General features: G+C 39.5%; 1 protein-coding gene across 1 annotated transcript in view; it reads left to right on the top strand.

Moving 5' to 3' along the window:
* Nucleotides 1-22,696, top strand: part of LOC104512976 (transient receptor potential cation channel subfamily M member 3-like) — a gene marked incomplete at its 3' end in the record, with an annotated part of 54,885 nt that overhangs the window by 7,927 nt on the left and 24,262 nt on the right. The window contains exons 3-10 of the mRNA XM_010156183.1: nt 5,646-5,746; nt 7,499-7,633; nt 10,124-10,174; nt 16,284-16,319; nt 16,464-16,604; nt 17,970-17,999; nt 19,147-19,436; nt 20,270-20,498. Coding sequence (XP_010154485.1) covers nt 5,646-5,746; nt 7,499-7,633; nt 10,124-10,174; nt 16,284-16,319; nt 16,464-16,604; nt 17,970-17,999; nt 19,147-19,436; nt 20,270-20,498 — 1,013 coding nt within the window. The remainder of the gene's footprint in view (nt 1-5,645; nt 5,747-7,498; nt 7,634-10,123; nt 10,175-16,283; nt 16,320-16,463; nt 16,605-17,969; nt 18,000-19,146; nt 19,437-20,269; nt 20,499-22,696) is intronic.

The following is a 22,696-nucleotide window of genomic DNA, read 5'->3' as shown; positions in this document are numbered from 1 at the left end:
GCCACTTGTCTATTGATTTACTAGGAAACAGATTGAATTATCTTGAAATTCATAAGTTTAGATTTAGGAATTAATCTCTTTCAACTCTTTAGCACTGTGTGAAAAGGAGGCAGAGAAAAGTATGAAACTGGTGAGTGATTATTGGTTAGTTTTTCTCAGCCTCACTGCTGAAGATTTTGCAGTTCTTGCTAGGCAGTATTCTAGTCACATACAAGCTAATTACCATTCCCACCCTGGTATGAGTGATTTGTTCAGGGAGTAGGAGAAGGACAAGGATTGGGAGACACAAAATATCATTTCCTGTTTGCTGTTTAAAATTTGCAGAGAATTAGTCTCTTTTTAAACCTACATCAGAAACACTGCCAACACAGGAACTTTCCTAGATGGGATATTTCACAAGCCCCAAACCCTGCACTGAATATGAGAGATTATTTCCTTGTTTGTTTTCATGAGTCACTTTTTTAATCTTGTCAATGTATCTATCTTTCTTGGAACTGATCTCCAATAAACTAGGGAATGGCATGAAAACTGGTTATCAATTTACATTTCACAGATATCACAACAGCATATGGCTTGTGAATTCCTTTTTTTGTTTTGCTTTTTATTTCAAGAGACATGCAAATGTGGGAATTAAGTTTCCAATTGCATGAATTTTCAGCAAGTAAATTTATTGATACAATTTAACTGTTTGTGCTTTCTTAACTTGAACAGTTGGAGGTCAAACAGTAATGAATTTTGTCTTTTTGCAGCTGCTCATTGAGCAGAAGGCATATGACAGGGAAGTTAAAGACAGCATTATCATATTCTAAAATAATTGTTTTGAAGTGGCATTGAAGATCCTAGTTCACGAAGCTGTTGCAATGACTGGAGCATACTAGAAGTACCAGCCATGTTTCAGCTGGTACTCCAGAAGCCTGCCCACTGCAATTGTTACCATTGGGAAAGAACCACTGTGTGTTATATGCATATTGTAATATTACAGCCATGTCACCTCCTGAGATAAGCCATGTTATGCTAATGCAGAAATGATGTCTCTGCATACTTTCCAGCCTGTGAATAAGTCATGATTCATACTCACTGAACAACCATCATGTAGTGTCAGATGGTCCTGGAAGACAGTGTGATGGTCTGCCAGCCATGAAATCACTGACACAGAAGGATTTCAGAGTTAGGACAGATATCTGGTTACTGTCATTATAGTTGTCACTACCAGCTTTGTTATTGTCAATGGAATGGCTAAATGCCAGGAAGATAATTGTAGCAAATGCAGTGGCAACACAGTCTTTTTGCCAAAGAGCTGTTGGAACAGAAGACATTTAAGACCTGCTGAGATGCAGTGCAGAAAGTTAATTTGTATTGCTATTACCCCTAATCTAATTCTTTTCTTTAAATGATGATTCAAAGAGGACACTGACATGCTTAGAAGCACTGTGGAAAGGAGTGTGCAGCAACCATTTCTGTCTAGGTAGACCAATTTTCTGTCATTTCAACTTTCCAGATTCATGAGCACTCAGTATCATAGGCTGTCCCTGGAGGATCCTTTAGAGGTTTTCATTGATCATAGTGAACTTTAGCCAGTATATAAAAGCCTGTAGCCTCTCTCTTCAGTAATCTAGGAATCTGCAAGGGCACAACAGTCATTGTCTGATGACTGGCTCACGTAGGATATAGAATTGAATTTATGGTCCTAGGCTTTATCATCAAGGAGCATGGCATTTTTGGTCCAAGATGTTGGACAGACCTCTGACTTTTTTACCAGAAAAATCTATGCAAGATACCCAAGCACACTCCTGGATGGCCACCTAAGAACATAAAGTTAACACCGGCAGGAACCAGCAGCTGTCCCAGGAGTCCTTGTCCCTTCAACTTCACACCATCCTTGCATTATCTATATATATTCAGTAATATCTATACTGAAATAAAATAGTGACAAATCAATGCATTTCATCCAACTTTTCTTCCAGGAGTAGATGAAGGAAAGGAATACTCCCACTGCAGTCATTAATCATATTGTCTTGAAACATTCTTTTGAGAAAGTTATCTTCTGCTTAGCCAGATACCACGATACTGAGTAAATATTACATAGACACTAGTCATATTGACTAAAACCAATATTTACAGTGGTAAGTATGCTACAATAATTAAAACAATACAACACAACTAGGCAGTTAATCTTTCCATGAGACAGGATAAAACAGCAATATAGGGAGAGTAAGTGCTATTTTCTCACCACTGGAAATGTTAAGGACCTAAGAAGTGGTTCGAGTGCAATCCCTGTATCAAGTTAATGAGATCAGTAGGTTATTAACCCTACCTTATTTTTTGGTTTCCCACATATCCTTTAGTTTTCATTTTGGTACCTTGTACTGACACTCATGAACGAGATGAGTCCTCAGAGAGGTCACTTCTTGGATTCTTGTTACTGACTCAAATCCATGCTCTGTGACACCAAATGCAATCAAGGAAATGATTGAAAGGAGAGAGTATCTTAAGAAAGCCCCCCTCATATATGTGCTAGGGAGTTTTTCTTATGTTACTGGAATTATTTTTACTTCTTAATACCTGACAGAAGCTACTTGAAATGGCCTGAATACTGTCTTTTTTGTTTGAGTCAGAAGTCATCTATCCATCCTGGAATAAAATTGATTAAATGGCATCTGTGGCCCATATGCTGCTCTGTACAAACTTCTACAGTTTTTATTTTTCTTCTCCTGTTACGTAACACCAGTGTCATCCACATTCCCCTGAAACCACATAGGGAAGACAGGAAAGAGGAGAAGGGTGCAAGGGCTTTAATTTTAAATCTCGCTCTTGGACCAGCCATCCTGCCATGTGCATCAGAGTTTCAGCATGCAGACCTGTATTGCCTAACCTGCTCCCGAGCTGATGGACTGGTTTGGACCTGAAGTACAAAAAACCCTTGAGAAACCACATATTTCTTCCACCTGCCAAATGTCTGCAGTGCTCTATGAGACAATGAACTGAACTGTTACAGTAAAAAGCACTGAGAAGCGCATCATCTACATGACTGCACATGCACTATAGGAAAACTCGTCTACCGCTGGCAGCCTTAAACACCATGGAGGGAGGTGGGAAGGACAGAGGCTGGTCCATGGCTTCCTTTCCTCTCTGCTCAGTATTTGGAGCAATAAGCATGCTCAAAGAGAACAATTCTGATGAACTGCTGGGCTTGAGTGTCTTTCTGGACATGCTGTCACCACCTCATGCCCCACGCTAGTTGCTCTTTCACGTGACCAGATTCACCAGAAGACCCTGAGTTCATTCTGCAACTGGGTCTTCCATAAAGCAGGAAAAGGCCAAGGAGTGCTAGGTCACTTGACACAAACTGGAGATGGCTCTCTGCTAGGGGTTAGAAGCTGTTCATCTGGAGCATCTATGATTTGTCCCTGCCCATGGCAGGGGGGTTGGAACTAGATGATCTTTAAAGTCCCTTCCAACCCTAACCATTCTATGATTCTATGATTCTATGATTTGATGAGTTTTGGCTGAAATAGAGTCCATGTAAGCAGCCCACTTCCTGACCCAATCCACCCCTGATCCACCCCTGATCTGAAATGGTTTCTAACCAGGTTGCACCCCTGGCTACCCAGACTTCCTGGCTACCTATACTGACCTAGTTGAGGTCAGTTCAAGAAAATTGGGAGCTGGAGTTCCTCCATTACGTGTGCAGAACGGTACCAGGCTGTGGGATCACCATTGCTGCCCCTGGGTTTTGGAGTTCATCCATGTTCTTCTTCCACAGTTCAGCAGACAGCTTGCCTGAGCACCTGCTGAAGCTCTCACTTCTCCTGCAGGCACATGGATGGGACAGAGGAGATCCAGTTGACATTTTGAGAGGATCTGTTGTTTGCTTCAGAAAGGGCGAGAACATTATTTGCTCTCTGTACTTAATTTATACTATCATACTGACTGCAGATAGGTTTATTCTGTTGTTATAAATAAGCTATAGAGACATTTTTGCTCTTTCCAAAAGTAAATATTTTCTGTTCTTGAATGTTGCATGTTGCTTGTGTAAAAAATGCACCAAGGTTGACATTGTTGGCATCCCCCATGAGATCTCTGTGAGAGCTTTTGTCATAGTAGAAAACAATGACAAGCTGTGTCTTACGCAAAGGGATGTTCCTGTTACTTCTTAGACAGAGAAAGGTTTTTTACTCTTTTCACTGTCTTTTCTTCTTTTCTTCATTTCTTTCTATCTTTCTGCTGCTGCATCACTTACCTTTTATCAGATCTTATTTCTGTAGCAAAATGAAAGTGATCTGGGTAATCTACACTCCATGATTTCCCAAATAATTGTTGTAGATACTGCGAAGTATTTAGCAAAATTTCATGGCAGTGAGCTTACTGCAAAGTTTAGAGTTATGAAATTAAACTGTAGGCTAAGCTTCCCAAAGGTCTGCTGAACTGATCCTTCAGAGAGAATTTGAGCAGCTAACATGTTATACCTTGTTTTCTGTCCCTCTAATTTCAGAGTCCAATTTCTGCTGGAAGAGTATGTGATTTTGCATAGTACTGAAATGGGGACAAAAATTCTTTAAAGTAATAAAAAGCTCTTGTTTGTCCTCACTCCATGATATCAGTATAAGAATTAGTGAAGACAAGAAAAGTGAAGATATGAGGCCTTTAAGAAATGAGTCTTCATACAGTCACCTAATTACTGCAAGCAGCTATGTAGTTAAAAGTCTAAGGACCCTTCACTTGTTTGGTTGATCAGTTCATTCAGGCTAGTTCTCCCTGGGGCACTGAAGCACAAATACTCTTTTATTATTACAAAACATCTGATAACTATGAAATCCTTAGTGAAATACTTAAAGTGTACAGCAAGGCAGGAATGTCTCACAGTGAGTGTCCATTAAAACTACAGGGGAAAACATACCCTCCTTTCCAAAAAAAAAACCAGCTCTAAACCCATCTTATCATCTGCATAGTTTCATATTTAATTCAGATATATTATACCTTGACACGAGCTTTATAGCATGTTTTATAGCATAACTTTATAGCATTACATGAATATTACGTGTGTGAAGGGAAATTTGTTACAGCAAGAGCCATTAGTACAACTAGATAGAGGAGAAATTCCTATGCTTGTACAGGATCCCCACCCTATCAGGTGGGAATGGATAAAAGATGTGCATAAAATGCATGACTACTAAAATTGCTGGGGTCTCTGTGAGTTCAACCTGTTCATAATTTCTAGATGCACGTGTGTGTACGAGTGCACTCATAAGCGCATGTGTGTATTCCTGCAGCGGGATCAGTATCCCTCCTGGCTTCTGCTCTTGCTTCCTGTTTGAGAGGAGGGAGACAGGTTCACTCCACTGCAAGTTGCATCTGCTGATAATACGTGTACCTACTGTATTTTTCAAGGTGGATGTGAGGAAATAATTAATGTTTATGAGACAATCTGAGAACTATAGATTCAGATTTAAGAACCAGTATTTTATTACAGGGACAGTGGAAAGTTTGGATTTGTTTTAATATGGGATCAGTTGAAGAAATGACATGAACATCTGTGAGACTTTTGGCAAAGAGGTATTACCATGGTGGTCTGTTGACTGTGTCTAAAATACGTCTTGTTTCTTTTTTTCCTCCCCTCCTCCCTACATCCCTGTCTGAATACACAGGAGCTAACGCATCTGCTCCAGACCAGCTGAGCCTAGCTTTAGCCTGGAACAGAGTAGACATCGCCCGCAGTCAGATCTTTATTTATGGGCAACAGTGGCCGGTACAGATATGTATGTATAATCATCTGCTGAAAACACTTTAAACCCTACACACCTTTAAATCGCTTCTGTTGGCGGCAGTTGTTTTTACACAGTTTAAAATATACTGAGTCATGCTCCCAGCCAAAGATAGTTCCCATTCACCGCTACTGAAGGCAGGCATGGTTACCAGAGGTTAGTATGTTTGCTTGCTCAAGGAAGTGGTGACACCTAGCGATGTCACCCTTAACAGTGAGAGACCACATGTTTAAAGATTCGGGAAGCAACACATTCATATTATCAAGCAATGATTCTGCAAGCACAGAAAAACATGTTACAATGTTAGGCTATAAAGTAAAGGAAAGGCAAAACTTTTTGCTCTGCAAGCAATATGCTTTTATATACAAATACTGAATGATGAACAGGTGACAAAAATACACTGCACAAATGACAAAGGTCATCAAGTGGACCATGAGAGCTGATCAGCAATGTTACCACAGAAGTTCTGTGGCTCCAGACCTGACCTGGTGTTAATTTCATGCCGTGTCCTGATCTGCATCAATCCGCCTGATTCACATCTGCCCCATCCTGTGCTCCTGCTGCCAGCTGGGGGCAGGCTTCCTGGCCAGCACTGTTACCCTGGGGTACACCATGAGCAGAGCTGCTCTGCAGGAGTGTAAGGGCTGTAAATACAAGCGTTATTGAATGCTGTGTGGGGCAGAGGAGGAGTAGTCAACTCCCAACTTGTGCTGCAGTTTTTGCAGTGGTAGAAGACACCCAGAAAAAAAACCCAAACCAAACCTAACCAAACAAAACAAACAAACAAACAACAACAACAAAACACCAAAAAAAAAAAAAAAGCAGAAGGACTCAGTCTCTACCTGTAGCTCTTTAAAGCCTACCATACCTTCATTTGGAAGGTTTAATTGGATCAGAATGTTCATTACTGTGACACTTGTTTTGTCACCACCATGAAAATTACGTGAGCATTTACAGCTCCCCATGGAAAAATAATAACAAAAGAAAAAGCTTTTGTTCAGATGTCTTTGCTCTAAAGGTAGTTCTTGGAGATTGCTGTCCCTTAAAGCTAGTTTCAAAAATCCTTGCATTTTCAGTTATGGAGTGAACATGACTATTTATCTTGTCTTCAGTACTGGGCATAAGTATGCATCAAAACATAGCAGGGATTTTAATAGTACTAAATTGTCCTTATCATTATTACTCCATCACCATATCTCAGAAAAGAATACATAAATGCTGTAAGTTGCAACAATTTTGCAAGCTAAAAGCTGTAAGTATAATTTGTCATCCTTCCCACCCTCCCCAGCCCAAAAGAAATAGAAAAGGGGAGGTTTTGCGTAAGAAGACCTCTTTATTTGGCCCTTCAAAGAAATGCTAATTGTGAAGCTATTTCTGCTTCCCTGGTGTCAAAGTTTCCCTGTGTTTCCACACCATGGACAGAGGAAAAAGCTAGTAAAAGCAAGTAGAGACAGAGTTAAAGTGAGCTTGTGTGCATATAACAAATATACCAAATATAAATAAAACGTTGATCAGGAAATTAATCAGATCCTTAGTCTTAATCTGTTTCTCTTACCACTGACTCATTTTTTAAATACTGCCTTGAATCAGAGAAATCAATACAGACAAATGATTAGCCCATTTTAAGTTTACCTCAGAATTTTGTCAGGATTTTCTGCTTGTGCCAATGTGACCAGACCAGTCAGATACATACTGTGATGCCCAGGAATGGCCTGAATTAATTGCTTGCTTTGCAGGTGGGGTCCCTTGAGCAAGCAATGCTGGATGCACTGGTGTTGGACAGAGTGGATTTTGTGAAATTACTCATAGAAAATGGAGTAAGCATGCATCGTTTTCTCACGATCTCCCGCCTAGAGGAATTGTACAATACGGTAGGGCCAGCCTAAGGCAAATTTTCTATCTCTGTATTCATTGTTCTAGCTCCCACTTATATTACAATGACATGATGACACACAAGGCGGCTAACACCTGCTGCAGAAATTTTCCATGTTATAAGTCCCCACTGTCTCTTAGCTTTGTCTCTCATATAATGGAACACATTGTGTCTTGCCCACCTAACCTGCTGTATGGATTTTGTAAGTCATGGATCAAGCCCTGCACAGTACCAGCTGATTTCTTGTCATTGTAATTCCAATATGATAGACCTAAGATTTAGGCGGGTGGCACTGTTTGAAAGACAGTGACATGTTAGGATCTGTAAGATAGTGATATATGACTTCTGATGATATATGCTCTTACGGTTGCAGAAAACTCTTGCAACTGTTAATCAAACTCAGCCACTAGAAAACAAATAAAAGCAAAAATCTCGGGACAATATCGTGAATTTAAAGGTGAAATCTGATGATTTCAGATGGTCTGTTACAGTGAAGGACTTCCTTATATCCTCACCAAATGTTGCAAAAATGGTAGGTTTGATTTTTAAAAGCCTGTTTGCAAGTTTTATGTCTTTGTTCTTAAACATAAAGCTGGAAATGTTCAAATTGTTTCTGAGTTCTCACTTCAAAACACATTCCAGGACTCATGTCATTATTGCCTATGAAGAGAAACTATGAAGTTCAAATTTCTTAAGTGGTATGGAAAAAATCTTAATGCATTGTCTAGGTCTTAGGATTGCTAGTTATGTCTGTCGTAGTGTGGCTGTGATAGAGCACGTAGCCCTTTTCAAAAAGTACTTTTCCAAGCCTTGCCATCATAAGTTGCCACACTAGACTGTTATCTGGAGATGTTTCAAACTGATGGTGAGTGGAAGTTAGTATTTCAAAAACATCAAATATGAAAAGAGTTCATTAAATTTGTGCAAAATACAGAGGAACTTATATAGGAGGTATCCATGTCACCCTTGAGATAGATTCCCATTAGCTTAAACTTTGCCTATCAACTAACATCTATGTATTAAGAACAGAAAGTCTATAAGCTTTCTTGCTACAGGGAGAAGCATTGTAATTCTTGTTCCAAAACCAGTTTTTACAGGGAATAAGTTTGAAAACAGTCTTCAATTCTACAGCTAAAAGAAAGCCTTTTTGAACAAATTTACTGTGAGCTACAGAAATCGTCATAAATTATCATGCAAGAGTTCCAAAAGACCCAGTCTGTGAAACACCTAAACTACTAATTACAATGTATGACCTAATGTATCCATAATATCCTTAGCACCAAAAAAATTGCAACACCAGTGTGACAGTTAAAAAACACCAGATTTCAGCATGAACCCTGAGAGTGACCTGGGAAGCTACAAGCCAGTGAATCTGGCATGGCAAATTAGTTAAAATACAGTAAAGAATAGAATTAATAGACAAGAGGATCAATTTTATGTCAACAAAGAGTTTATCCAGCTTCTGCAAGAAGATGTTAAGCCTTAGAAATCTGTTACCACTTCTGAAGTCAACATGCAGGACAATAAGGATGTTGTACTTGGTCCACCTGTTTTTGCAAAATCCATATTTGAAAAACTCAAAGTTTAGTAAAGAAATTTAGCTGTCATGGCATAGAAGACAAGAGACACTTGTGGTTTAAAAACTACTTAAAGGATAGTAAACAGAGACTAGAAATACATGGTCTGTGCTCACCACATAAGGATATTATGACCAGGGTCTTCCAAGACCTAGGACCACTGCTATTCAGCCTGTTTAGAGATGATCTGAAAAACAGTAACTACTGAAGAGACAATGTTTGCAGGTAATTTAGCATCACTCAGGGTAGGCAAATCTGAAGCAACATATGAATAATTAGAGGAAAATCTCATCATGCTCAGTGATGGGGTCACATAAAATTAAGTGTTGGTAAGTACAGAGCAATATATGGAAACTCTGGCTTTGCACATATGTAGTGGTTCTATCATCAGTTACAGACCAGGAGACCTTGCATAAAGTCTCTTAAAATATCAGTAGCAGTAAAAAACAGAACAGGAAAGAAAGTACTTCTCTGCATGACATATAATTGAAATTGTGGGTGTCTGCTGCAGAATATTTTGAGTGTCAGGTGGAGTCAAAAGAAGATTGGACAAATTCACAGGCTGTACATGCTGTTAGTAGCTTTCATGCAAAACAGCCTAGATTCAATGTCAGGTTCAGAGGCCCTCCAAGCCACCAACAGTGGGAGTGAAGATCCTGAGTACAGGAAGGCTGACACTTAAGCAACTGTTTTTCCTTCCACTCTCTCACAAATGCTGTGCACATTGTGCTGGGCTCTTGCTTTGCCTCAGCGAGGAGCTTATCTGGTACATACAACCTTAATTTTCATCTAGCATGGCAGTTCTTGTGGTTTTCTTACTGAAAGGTTTTGTACTGCATTTCTGCATTTACATCTTGCAGACCTTTGGACAATGCAAAATTATTTTATTCTTCTTTATTTGTCTTTCACAGAGACATGGTCCATCAAACACTCTCTATCATCTAGTCAGGGATGTCAAAAAGGTAAGAGTCAAACATGGTATGTTGGAGATAATGCTATGATTGCTTTCTGTAGCCAGATATAATCTCTGTTTTTCATGAGCTTTCAGTCAGAGCCTTCTCTTTCTGCTGTCATTACAGAACGTCGTGTTTGTATGTACCAAATATGAACTTTTTTGCATACAAAGCACAATTAGCAAGTTACTTGGCTTGCTTTCTTTGTGGTTTTAGATGCTTGGGTAATAGTACTTTTACTAGCGTATTTGCAGGCTCTTACATACCATGTGGATTTATGCTGTTATCTGTACTTTTCCATACCTGCAACTATTGTCAAAGCTAATTTCCATGTTGTCAGGTTTCTTCCCAGCCTGTAAAATAGTCCTTATCCTTGTACTGGATGCTAGTTTGTTGAAAAAGTTACTTGTTTTGTGTTGTGTGTTATTTTGTAGCCATCTTCCTCAGCAGAATTATACAAAAAGATGTAGTGCAACTTTCCCCTGCCTCCTTATCACGTCAATTTCAAGCATCTTGAATTATGAAGAGTCATTAGAAAGGCAGGACAGAAACACAGAAAGGTATTGTGGCAGAAAGGAGATACCAAATACCTTTAGCAATGTGTTCAGGATTAAAAGTGCAGCAGCAATGAATGAAAATGCCTTATCTTTTAAATATATGGAACAAGTAAGGAGATTGAGTCTGCAAGTGACCTTACCAGCTTGAATATTCTCCCAAATCATGTGCATATTACATTATGTAAGTCAAACCTCAAGGGTAGTATACTTGAGAAAGGAGCTTTCTGTACATGAGACTACATAGAAGATTGGAAAAGGAATGGAGATTTTTTTGTAAAAGCACAGGTTTCTTCTGTCATGGACAGCTGAGCAGAACTGAAGACAATTACAACAGGGAAGTGGCAATGCTTCATATGTCATCTTTCTGTTAAATAATGCTACAGAATAATCAGAAGTTATGTTTAGGGAGGTTTTGGTGGCTTTCTTTGGTTAGTATGTTCCATGGCATCATCATTGTTCAATTATATATGGTACATTAAGTGACCATTCTAAAGTGTGAAATCCTACAGAATAAACTGAAACTATTTGTAGGCACAAATCCCCTTGACGGAGCAGAGTAAAGCTAGAATGCATTTAGCCTGATTTCTTCTCTTGAAGCCCAAGTTACCAAAATACCTCTTCTACTAAATATTTGTTATTGATGTGCCTATAAGAGTTTGAAACAAGCATCATCTGTCTTCTTACTTTAAAAAATATTCCTGTTCAAACTTCTCTCTGTCAGCATCACCCTTCCAAGTCCTTCTTCAAAGGCATAGCATTTTGTATGTTGAGTGACTAAATAATATCTTTTTTTGAGTTTTTAAAGGAACGTTTGAAAAAAGGCATCAAAATATGGAAAGATGATCAGTACTCATAGTTATAGACATTGACATTAAATAAACTTATACTATAATTAATGACATTATTTCTTCCACAGTGATTAGGTGTTGTTGGTGTTGGTCATTTTTCCATAAAGTCATCTTTCTTTCCCCTGTCCATATCTAAATACTCCAGTAATTCTCATTACTTGAAATCAATGTATACTTTTATTAGAATATAATTAAAGGCTTTAAAAAGAATCAGCCTGGTGCAGCCCTGTAGCACCTTCATCAGAAAACTGAACCTCTGGGGCTGTATTTCTCATTTTGTCAGTGATGAGAAACAATTACATCTCACTTGCAGAAAAGTGACAGTTCTGAGCGGATCCCAGATACCAGTCAACTGAGCTGTAAATCAGTCAGCAGATCTGACAACAGTTTAAAGGAACACACCTCTTTGCAAATGCTTCTTAATGGACATCACTATTTGACAGTTAATTGGCCCACCACACGTGAAAACCAGACCACACTGCTGATGCTATAGTTTTGAGATTATGTATCTTTTGATGACAGAGATCTAGCCTCTCAGATTTAATTACCATATCACAAAATATAAATATAAAAAATGTAGTATGTCACCTTGAGACAACACTTAAAGAACATGCATAATCTGTGCTTTTTATGCATATATCCCAATTTTAAAACATGCACTATTTGAAAGGGTGCGTACTATAGAAGTTATTTATATCTGCATTATTGTGAATTCTTAAATAGAAAATGAATGCTTACAAATCATAGAAGCATTATTTAATTTACTACTATTGTATTACATTGCTGTAGAAATCACTAGGCAAGTTTTTAAATTCCATCCTGCCTGCTTAATGAATCAAAGAATGTGAACAACTGAAGTCATATTACCACATCCTGTTTGTGGCACCTTACAGATATACACGTGCGCATGCAGGTACACACTTAAACACACAAACACATAGGACAAGAACCTAGTTCTTCTTTGGACTTCCAAATATCACTGTGAAGGCTCTTAGCCTGGGCAGCATATTGCAAAAGCCTGGAAACAGAGTATTAAATTACACTAATCATAGCGTGCATAAATTCTGCATATAGTAACAAGACAAAGTCCTTCTTAATGACTCTACTTTTGATACAACTGTGCTCATCTCTTTTTGATTCTCTCAATTCCCTAACTACATATGGGGACAAATCTGCCTGCATCATTTGCAGCATGGTCTTTTTGATAGCTCAGGTAAAGGGTACAGAATTTGAAGGGTTGACTTCCTTCCCTAGATGTTACAAACCAAAGTATCCATACCAAGCAGAAATTAATAATGGCTGTGCTTTATATCTTGTCTATAAGTGGAGGTTGCCCTTTCCAGGTCATTTTCCAAAATACTGAAGATCAGTAGAGATTAACAGATTAATTCTTTTCTTTAAGCCAAGAAATTTCTATTATCAACATATCTTAATCCCACTCTGGAATGATATAAATTTTTGAAGTTCTTTATTTTGAACTGCCACTGTATGTCTACATTTCCAGAGAACTAACAAGCTATATACAGAATTTTGAAAGTAATACTTTTTCTTCAACATGCAAAATTAGAGATTCGGTACCCGCTGAATATAAAAATACACCTCAAGTAAAAAAATACCACAATAGATTAGCTACAGTTTAAATCTGAAGATTCTTCAGGAAAAGAATAATGCATTAGCATGGAAGACCTTGTCCAAACATTAAAAGCATAGTTGATTAGGGCTACCTATGATACAAGCAAATCAAATCTTCTCCAATGTTATTCCTGTCAACTTTGGCTGTACTAGAATTAGCCCATCTAATTTTCTGCTATTCTTGGAGGAGTTCTGACCCACTTGCACCACTGTGCTTCATATACAAGTAGACTCACTTGCTGCCAGGGTCATTCAAGGTACCCACTGATATGGTAAATGCTATGGCACATGCATAACTCCTCTCATGAGGATAGTCCAATTGGCTTTACTGGGGCTGCCCACCTCGGAAAAACAATTGTGTGTTAGCGTGGAGCCATACAGATGCATATATCTATAAAATGTGTATTTCTACTGTGGATTTGTGAGGTGTTTTAGTAAAGTGTTTCAATATTTTCTAGGAGGTTTAGATGCATCTTTTATTAAAGTGATTCTATTTGAAACTTCTAAATCCCTTTATGAAATTTTACCCATCTATATCATCTATAGTTCTTGAGAACTATATCAAGAAACTCATGCTTTCTAACACGTGCAGCACCCTGATGTCTGTTGTGCTTTCTTAAGTGCTCAATTATTTTTGCTACTTAATAATATCAAACCATTCTGGTTTACTGTCTTACATTAAGAGAGCAGGAGTCTGTTGAACACCTACAACTCTGTCTGGGAGCTACAACTCCCACTTTTGCCGGTACACTCACCTTTGTCTTTGTAAAACTGTCATTGCCTTAAGCATGCTGGAGGGAGAAGAACATTTTGGGAAAAACAAATAGCTGGCAGGATTTAATTTTTAGATTTATGTTATTTTTTTTAAACAATAAAGAATAAAAATTACTGGTTTAAATAAAGTTAATACACATTCCTGCAAACTATAGTGATTCTTCCACCGATCAGAATAGCCAAGAGTAGGAAGAGTGCAAAAGGATATGCTAAGGGAGGGCCATTACTGAAAGATAGTTGCCAGGTCACCTTTTCCACTACATTTGTTCGGTCTTCTGTACCAGCACATTGCTAGGCACGGTACACCACAGCGCTGTCTGCCCCTGTCCTTCCTCAACCTTTCAGCGTACTGCTTGTACCATGGTGAGCGAGAAGGGAAATAAGCATTGCTTTTCCTGGCTGAAATAGAAGAGGATCTTTGCATCCATTTAATTGCTTTTGCAGAACCAGTTGCCATCTGCTTTCCATTAGTGTTTCTGTGCTCTGAATCTATTATGCATATCTGCAGAGAAGCCAGGCAGATATCTGCAGGCATGCAAAGATTTCCAGCAAGACATGGCAGTCAAAATTGCTCCATGCAAATTTCTAACTTTCTTTTGATGACCACATGAAAAAAGCTACATATTATAGTGGCTAACTATAATCTGTGTTGTATATCATTATAGAAAATTAGATTATTTTATTACAGTGCACTGAAAATGTTTGAAGCTAACCATTACAATTTCCTTGTTCTTCTGCAGTGTAACTACACAAGTTAATTTTTTACCAGAGTAATTTTCTCATTTTCCAAGGCTACAACTCATAGTTCACAGAAGGATAATTTACCTCTGTAAGTCTCCAGGGTTCTTAATGAGGTATCCAGATCTGGGTGACCTATTCACAATTTGCTGAATCATGCCTTCTTTTCTGATAGGGAACAGCTCACTGAACTGTAAACTGCCATCCGAACAATTCAGAGGTAGTAGTTTGGAGAAGTAGGCAAACTTTCATTTGGGATCATTCCCCATCTATTAGCCTTTTCCTCCTTTAAGGGGATCAGAGTTTTCCTTGTGGAGTTCCCAAGGGGCGAACAGAAGACCGGATGTGCCCACACTGGGGTTTTGTTCTTCTGTCACCAGAGACACCCAAGACCACCACATCTGTGAGACCAGCCCACCCTGAAATTGTTCTGGCCTTCTAGATGTTGCATCAGGCTTACTGCTACTGGAGAATACAAATGGCCAGTTAAATCAAAGGTAGATTTAGATTCATATACAATAAAAGACAATCTATTACTGAGATCTTTCTTCATTGCTTTGCAAGCCGTAAGTTTTGGAGTGTTGCCATTTTCAAGCTTGACAGTGAAGAGAAGGAAAATATGTGCAAGGGAGTTTACAAAACAATGGCAGTAAGACATGGGCATATTTATCATTCTTCTTCCCTTCAAAATAAAAGGTACATGCTGAAGATATTGTACATGTTACATGTAAGAGAAGACAAGAAAGAAAAATAAACAGAAGAGCAAGCATGTACATGTCTTTTCCAGGACCCTGGTAATGACACTTGCCACAAGCTCAGTTCACTCCTTAAGAGACTCCCTGGCACTCTTGGAAATTGGGTAGCAATAGTACTCAATTTAGAGGGGCTTTCAGTAAACTATGTTGGGAGTTCAAGGAGGGACCATCAAGGAGAACTGCTAGGCTTGTAGTTTTCTTCTTGAACAAAACCCCAAAGAATTAACCAGATATTTTGTTTATTATAACTTTCATACTTGCTTTCATACATACAGATGCTTTCCTTATATTGGGTGTGGAATTTAAGCAAAGGCAACATAACCCCACTAAAAATGCTAACAGACTCTCCTGGCCTCTAGCAATAATAATAACTCACGGACTGTGTAAGTCTTCTGAAGTAGATAATGGCTCTTGCCCTGCCTCCCTTCCTTCACTGGAACATGGGAAAGAAGCGCTGCAGGATAGGAAGATCCTGTGCAGGAGTTGGTTCCATGTGATAAAGTAGTATTGCATGATGTCGCTTCATCGTGCCTTGGCAGTGCAGAATGAGGCAGTCCGAAAGCATGCCAGCAGAGGTGTGAGATGCCAGGATAAGGGTTGTGGGGGACAGATGGTGCAGAAAGGTGCTATCTTGCAGGACTAGAGTCCAGCAACTGTGCCTGACCTTTCAAATGTGCTCATCCTCATGCTTTTTGTTTGGCAGTAATGTTCCTTGTTTCCCCAGCTGAAGAATGAGTACTGTGTACTGACATTGTCTTCTATTACTTCCAACAAGTTCTTCACCTTCTTATTTAACTTATGTTTTCTTTCCAAGCAAGAATACCCAGGTTTTGGTTGGATCTATTTTAAGGTGAATTAATTAGCCAGGATAATAAAACATTCCTGTTTTTGACTATTTAATTTGTTTTATTCTAACATCATTATAAAGTATACTTAACAATGCCAGTAATAAGCACTTCTTCCTCCCCCACCATCCTTTGTATTTTTATTGCAGGGGAACCTACCTCCTGATTATCGGATAAGTCTGATTGATATTGGTTTGGTGATAGAGTACCTGATGGGAGGAGCATATCGCTGCAATTACACCCGAAAGTGGTTCAGAACACTGTACCACAATTTATTTGGGCCTAAGAGGGTAAGGAACAAGTTATTTGCCATCTACATGACTGCACCCATGAGCAGGGATTACCATGGCTTCTTTGATGGTTCCAGGCTGGAGGGATCCACATGCACACGCTACTCAGTCTACAGGTTCATTTCCATTATGCACATAGCAGCTATTCCACTAAAACACAGCGCAAGCCAGCCACTGATACAAGCTACCTGTTATTAATTTAATTAAAAAATTACTTGATTCTGATGCCCTGTTGGAGACCAGGGCATAAAGGAGTCTCTTTTGGCTCTAACATCTGTGATTACAAGTATCCACAGCTTTTGAAACACAAGTCTTTTGACCTGTACCAGTAATATCACGTGGCACCTGAGTTAGACTTGAAAAGACTTCTGTGTTGATAGATCCATTTCCTATCTCATGACTTATCTTTTTCATGGTGGCCTGCAGGTAACAGGACAAAGAAACACACTCAGAATTGGTTTTATTGGCTGGATGTGGCCCCAGCAGAGACAGTGCGCTCATGGCAAAAACACCATTCAGTACTTTTGTGGTTTTCATGTTTGGTAGGTTAAAATACTGTGAATCCAAAGTAAGTTTACTACCTTTCAAAAACATAAAAGATATATATTGGCATCCACGATGCCACCAACCCAATCCAGACTGAAGAAAAATCTGCTGCCAGTAAGATCTGTATCCTTTCTTTGCCTATTTTTACCTCACATTTTCATTTCCTATCTCACTTCAGATTCTAGCAATGCACACCACTGAAAATTGTTCCAAGTATCTATAAAGAGCACCAGCTCTGTGAAACGGTTACAGCCAAACACCTGAAATGGGTTTGTTTGTTTCCCTGCACTTTCATTCTTCACTTTAAAGGGGAAAGGTTGTAGTTGCGGCTGATGGGGAAGACTTCCTTCCTGTAGTCACTTCATCAAGAAAAGCATTTGAGTAGCAATTTCACAGATACTGAACCAACATACAGAGCAGCTGCACAGCAGTCACTAAAAGTGTGCCAGGGAAATGGCCATAATACTGATGTACTCCAGAGAAATCCATTCATGCCTTAGCAACAATTACTATCTCTTTTTCACTATCACAACCCCAAAACAGCTGTAATTTGTACCTAAATACAAATATATGTCTTTTGTTATGTGTTTTGGTGAAACAGGGTCAAACTCAAGGTTGAATTAAGTATATATATGTAATTATTTGATTGATGCATATATGTATACTATATTACAATTCATTCTATTGCATATATATTATCTAGTGTCTATTATATGCTATACATGACATGTTACACACACATGGATATATACACAAATAGTTGTAATTTTCATCACCCTTCTGGGTGAAATAACATTTCTCTATTTTTTTTATATACAGCCAAAAGCCCTGAAACTGTTGGGAATGGAGGTAGGCAACCTGTGATAAATCTTAAGGTCTTTTCCTTCTTTGATAAATACATGCTATATTAAGATAATATTTAAATTCACTGTAATTAAGGCATCAATAGCTGTTTTCAAGTTTTGCATGAGAAATGTGCCTCACAAATTGTATTTTTGTCCAGATAATTTGTCTATGCAAGGCCCAGGTTAAGAAACATTTCTTAATAAAAATCTAGTGGATAGACAAGAGAAAATAAGACTCTGCCTCCTCTGTGCATCATTTTGATTTTCATGAAGATTAAGCAAAATGTTTCAGTCTGTCAGACCAAGCAGAATTTCAGTCAGATAACTATATAACTTTAAAACGTATTCAGAGAAATGAAGCAGTTGCAGAGAATGATGCAGAAATCTTTACATGGGCAAAATTTGTATTGCTTTTGTTGACACTTTTGGCTAGTCCCATGCTTCAAGGAGATAGTAGTGTTTTCTTGTTTGTTTCTTTTATACAACAACTTTCATTTTGCTGTCCACAGACACAGCACAGAATAGGTCAGCTTATCTGATAAAAACAGTAGGCTAAAATGGGAAAGAAACTAAAGGTGATAGAAACAATGAAAAGCTGTAGAAAGGAGGGATAAACATGGCATACAAAGCAGAATGGGAGGGAAGAAAGGATATTACTACTCTTGTGTGAAAATAAAAGGAGAAACACAAGAATAAACAGGCAAGAAGTCCTCAGCAGACCAGAACATTTCCTGGATGTGTACTTTCTGGAGATGGAACAAGATGGATGAAGTACAACAGATGTCATATTTGGAGTGAGCCCTTAGCTTTATTTTAGAAGTGACTTTTCCAAAATGGTTCTTGATATGGTGTGATTGTGCTATGTGTTCTTAGGGAGAAGGAATAGTTCAGTGTGATAGTCCAAAGCTCTTTTTCCATATCTTTAGGTATAAGGTTACTGATTTCTTAATTACAGTGCAATACTTTTTATTACTTTATTACAGACCAATACTTTTAACATTGTTTTCCTGTGTTAAATATTTTGTCCAAATATTCTGAAGGGGCTGGCCTGCAGGGAATGTTTTTGATGTCTTAGGTACTGACTCCAATGCATTGTGTAAATTGATTCAGTTCCTTCACTGGCAAAAAAGAATTCTCTACAACTTTCACAGGATGATGTCCCTTTGCGGCAAGGGAGAAAAACAACAAAAAAAAGAGAAGAAGAAGTTGATATTGATTTGGATGACCCTGAGATCAATCATTTCCCCTTCCCATTCCATGAGCTGATGGTGTGGGCTGTTCTGATGAAGCGTCAGAAGATGGCTCTGTTCTTCTGGCAGCATGGGGAAGAGGCTATGGCTAAAGCACTGGTGGCCTGTAAGCTCTGCAAAGCCATGGCCCATGAAGCATCAGAAAATGATATGGTGGATGACATATCCCAAGAGCTGAACCATAATTCCAGGTGAATTTTCTTTCATGTACACTTTCCTGCCTTAAAAAAAAAAATAAAGAAGGCAGAGAGGCTGGTGAACCTGCCTGAAATTTGCTTATCTGTACCATGCTTTCATTTCTAACTTGTAGAGAAAATGCAGTCCCTTTAGACAAAGTCTAAATGGCATTTAAACAATCTGTCTGCCAGAGAAGCAGGGTTGCTAGCAGTATAACTTCTGAAATGAGTATGTGTCAAGAAAGCAATGAAATATCTAGATTGTTTATGTGTTCTCCCTGCGGCCTCAAGAGTGAGACTGCAACCTTTCTCTGTGTTTTTTTAAGACAGTCTGTTCATTCCAAGCAGAACAATTGTCAAAATTCTTATGAACATAATATTCAGGCAGAAATGTTAATTAGCCAAGAGTTCATGCTTAGGTGAGCAAGCCAAGATACTAGATTTCATAATAATCTTTCCTGATGTTAAAATTTTAAAAAGCGTACTGGACATCCCTTCTTCCAGGAGACTTGTCTGTGAAGACATGAGCAAACAGCACGGAAGCAATCCTCTAAGCTGCAGATAACCAGAAGATTTCAACTAGAAAATGTCAGGGAGGTGGGCAGGCAGGTGGGAGCAGACAGCTGGTAGGTGTGGGTGCTCATCACTGCTAAGTCAGGGCACTTATTTATATGCCTACCATTAGCCAGTCACATTTGAAAATGTGAGTTTCCATGTGTACAGTCAACATGACGATTTGCATGATGGAAGGTGATGTCCCTCTTGCAGAGGCTGTCAGTTGCAGAGGGGTGCTTTCTACAGCAGACTGCTTGGGCTAATGGAAATGAGCAAATGTCCTTCTGTTGCAGGGACTTTGGCCAGTTGGCTGTGGAGCTGTTGGACCAGTCGTACAAGCAGGACGAGCAACTGGCAATGAAACTGCTGACCTACGAGCTGAAGAACTGGAGCAATGCCACATGCTTACAGCTCGCAGTGGCAGCCAAGCACAGGGACTTCATTGCTCACACTTGCAGCCAAATGCTACTCACAGACATGTGGATGGGTCGTCTCCGGATGCGCAAAAACTCTGGCCTAAAGGTCAGCACTGTTTTAAAATAAAATTAAGTCAGAGTTTTAATACATGGTAATGGGGCTCACAACAAATCAGTAATAACTAACTCAACTATATTTCAGGTGCTTATTTGTAGTGACACTAAGTGTATTCTTCCTGTGTTCAGTTTTTCAGCAGGCAAAGCACATTACTTAGTTTTTTTCATCATCTTTCTCAAAGCCCCCTCCAGCATCAGAGTGAGTTATCAGTTATCAGAATAGAATTGAGCCAGGAGGTTAGTATGTTACCCTGCCTGGATACTTGAGAAGTTAGCCAAGGTTTTTAAAGGTAAAGAATGAAGAAGGATGTCTAAGTGAATTATCCACTAGTGTTGCATAATTCGGTGGTGATGCGACAACCTCCCCCAGAAGATGCCAAAGCAGGAAGTTGAAATTTTCTTGCAATCCCCTGCCAATCTTCCTGGTGACTGGCCTGAAGGGACTATCTTAGAGGATCTAGAGGATAATTCAATATTCAAAACTGTTTAAGCTTTACTTCCACATTTAGTGATACTGCTAACACTGCAAGGTAAATTCTGGGAGGTGATTCCGTGGAGGGAGGTGTCCATGGGCTGGCATCTTTCACATTCACTACCAGTCAGTACCTAACCAAGAATTACCTCTGCTTCCCAGATGACTGGGAAATATTTTCAGTGAAGGGGTTCTCTCTTCTGCATTGATTGTGTGTGTGAAAAGGGGTAATTGCTCAGCTGTTTTGTTGTGTGAAAAGATGTTCAGTAGTGGTAAGAATGTTTATGAGTACATGCATCATTATCATACTAGGTCTAATTCAGCTACAGTGATGAATGAGAATAAGTGGCTGATAACATTCTCATCATCATCCTGAAAGAGCTGTGCATAAATATTATTCTGCTAACAGTCAGAAAGCAATCTCACATTTGGAGACATTTTTACTATCTATTTTTCTGACTCGAGTCACAGGCCCATTACACTTCAGAGGGACTGCTGCCTTGTTTCCTCCTTGGCTTTGCAGATATTCAACCTGGGTAAATGAGGATCATTGCAGTAACTCATTTCTCACTGTATGCTTTCTTCTTGTTGGCATGCATCTTTTAAGCTATAAAATAGACCTTCCTTTCATAATGAATAGCTGAAGTTAACAGACTGTTCCCTTTCATCTTCTTGTAACATCAGGTTTTCACAAGGATCCTTTACTAAGTTTCTAGTCTGTGTTTTAGCCTCATTAGAAGTGTCCATTTATAGCTAAAGCAGGCTTCAAGCTACATGAGCAAGAGGCAGCATGGCAAACAAATAAATTTGCAAGCATGAGTGATGGATTATTTCCCATGTTCTCATGCTGAAGCTGGCAAATGGCAAGAAGGCTGAATGTAATTCTTGAGAGTCTCGTCTGGAATGTATAGCACCAGTGAGAGGGGAAGAGGCAATTGTTAATCCTACATGTTCACAAAAATAGCCTTTCTGGGAAGCCAGGTCTGCCTGTAATCCCCTCTCCCTGGACACATCCTTTTGTAACAATCTGAGCGCAGGAGCAGTGTGAACAGCCTGGTGCTCAGCTCTTCCAAGGCTGGCACAGCATTCCTCTGTGGTAACTGATCCTACTTGCTATACTTTGGATGATTTCAACAACAGCTGTGTGGTGTGGAGGACACCCTGGAGGGAAGGGATGCCATCCAGAGGGACCTGGACAGGCTGGAGAGCTGGGCCACTGCCAACCTTATGGACTTCAACAAGGCCAAGTGCAAGGTCCTGCACCTGCGTCGAGGCATTCCAAAGCACAAGTACAGGCTGGACAGAGAATGGATAGAAAGCAGCCCTGAGGAGAAGGACTAGGGGTACTGGTAGAATAAAAGCTGAACATGAGCCGGCAGTGTGCGCTGGCAGCCCAGAAAGCTGGCCATACTCTGGGCTGCATCAGGAGAAGTGTGGCCAGCAGGTCGAGGGAGGTGATTCTGCCCCTGTACTCTGCTCTGGTGAGACCCCACCTGGAGTACTGCGTCCAGCTGTGGAACCCACAACATCAGAAGGATATCGCCTGGCTGGAACGAATCCAGAGGAGGGCCACAAAGATGATCAGAGGGCTGGAGCACCTCTCCTATGATGAAAGGCTGAGAGAATTGGGCTTGTTCAGCCTGGAGAAGAGGAGGCTCCAGGGAAACCTTATTGCAGCCTTCCAGTACCTGAAGGGGATGTACGAAGCTGGGGGG

This window comes from Eurypyga helias, unplaced genomic scaffold (genome assembly GCF_000690775.1).
Source record: "Eurypyga helias isolate BGI_N326 unplaced genomic scaffold, ASM69077v1 scaffold12297, whole genome shotgun sequence".
Lineage (NCBI taxonomy): Eukaryota > Metazoa > Chordata > Aves > Eurypygiformes > Eurypygidae > Eurypyga > Eurypyga helias.
The sequence above is the reverse complement of the archived record's forward strand: the minus strand, read 5'-3'. Positions and strand labels throughout refer to the sequence as shown.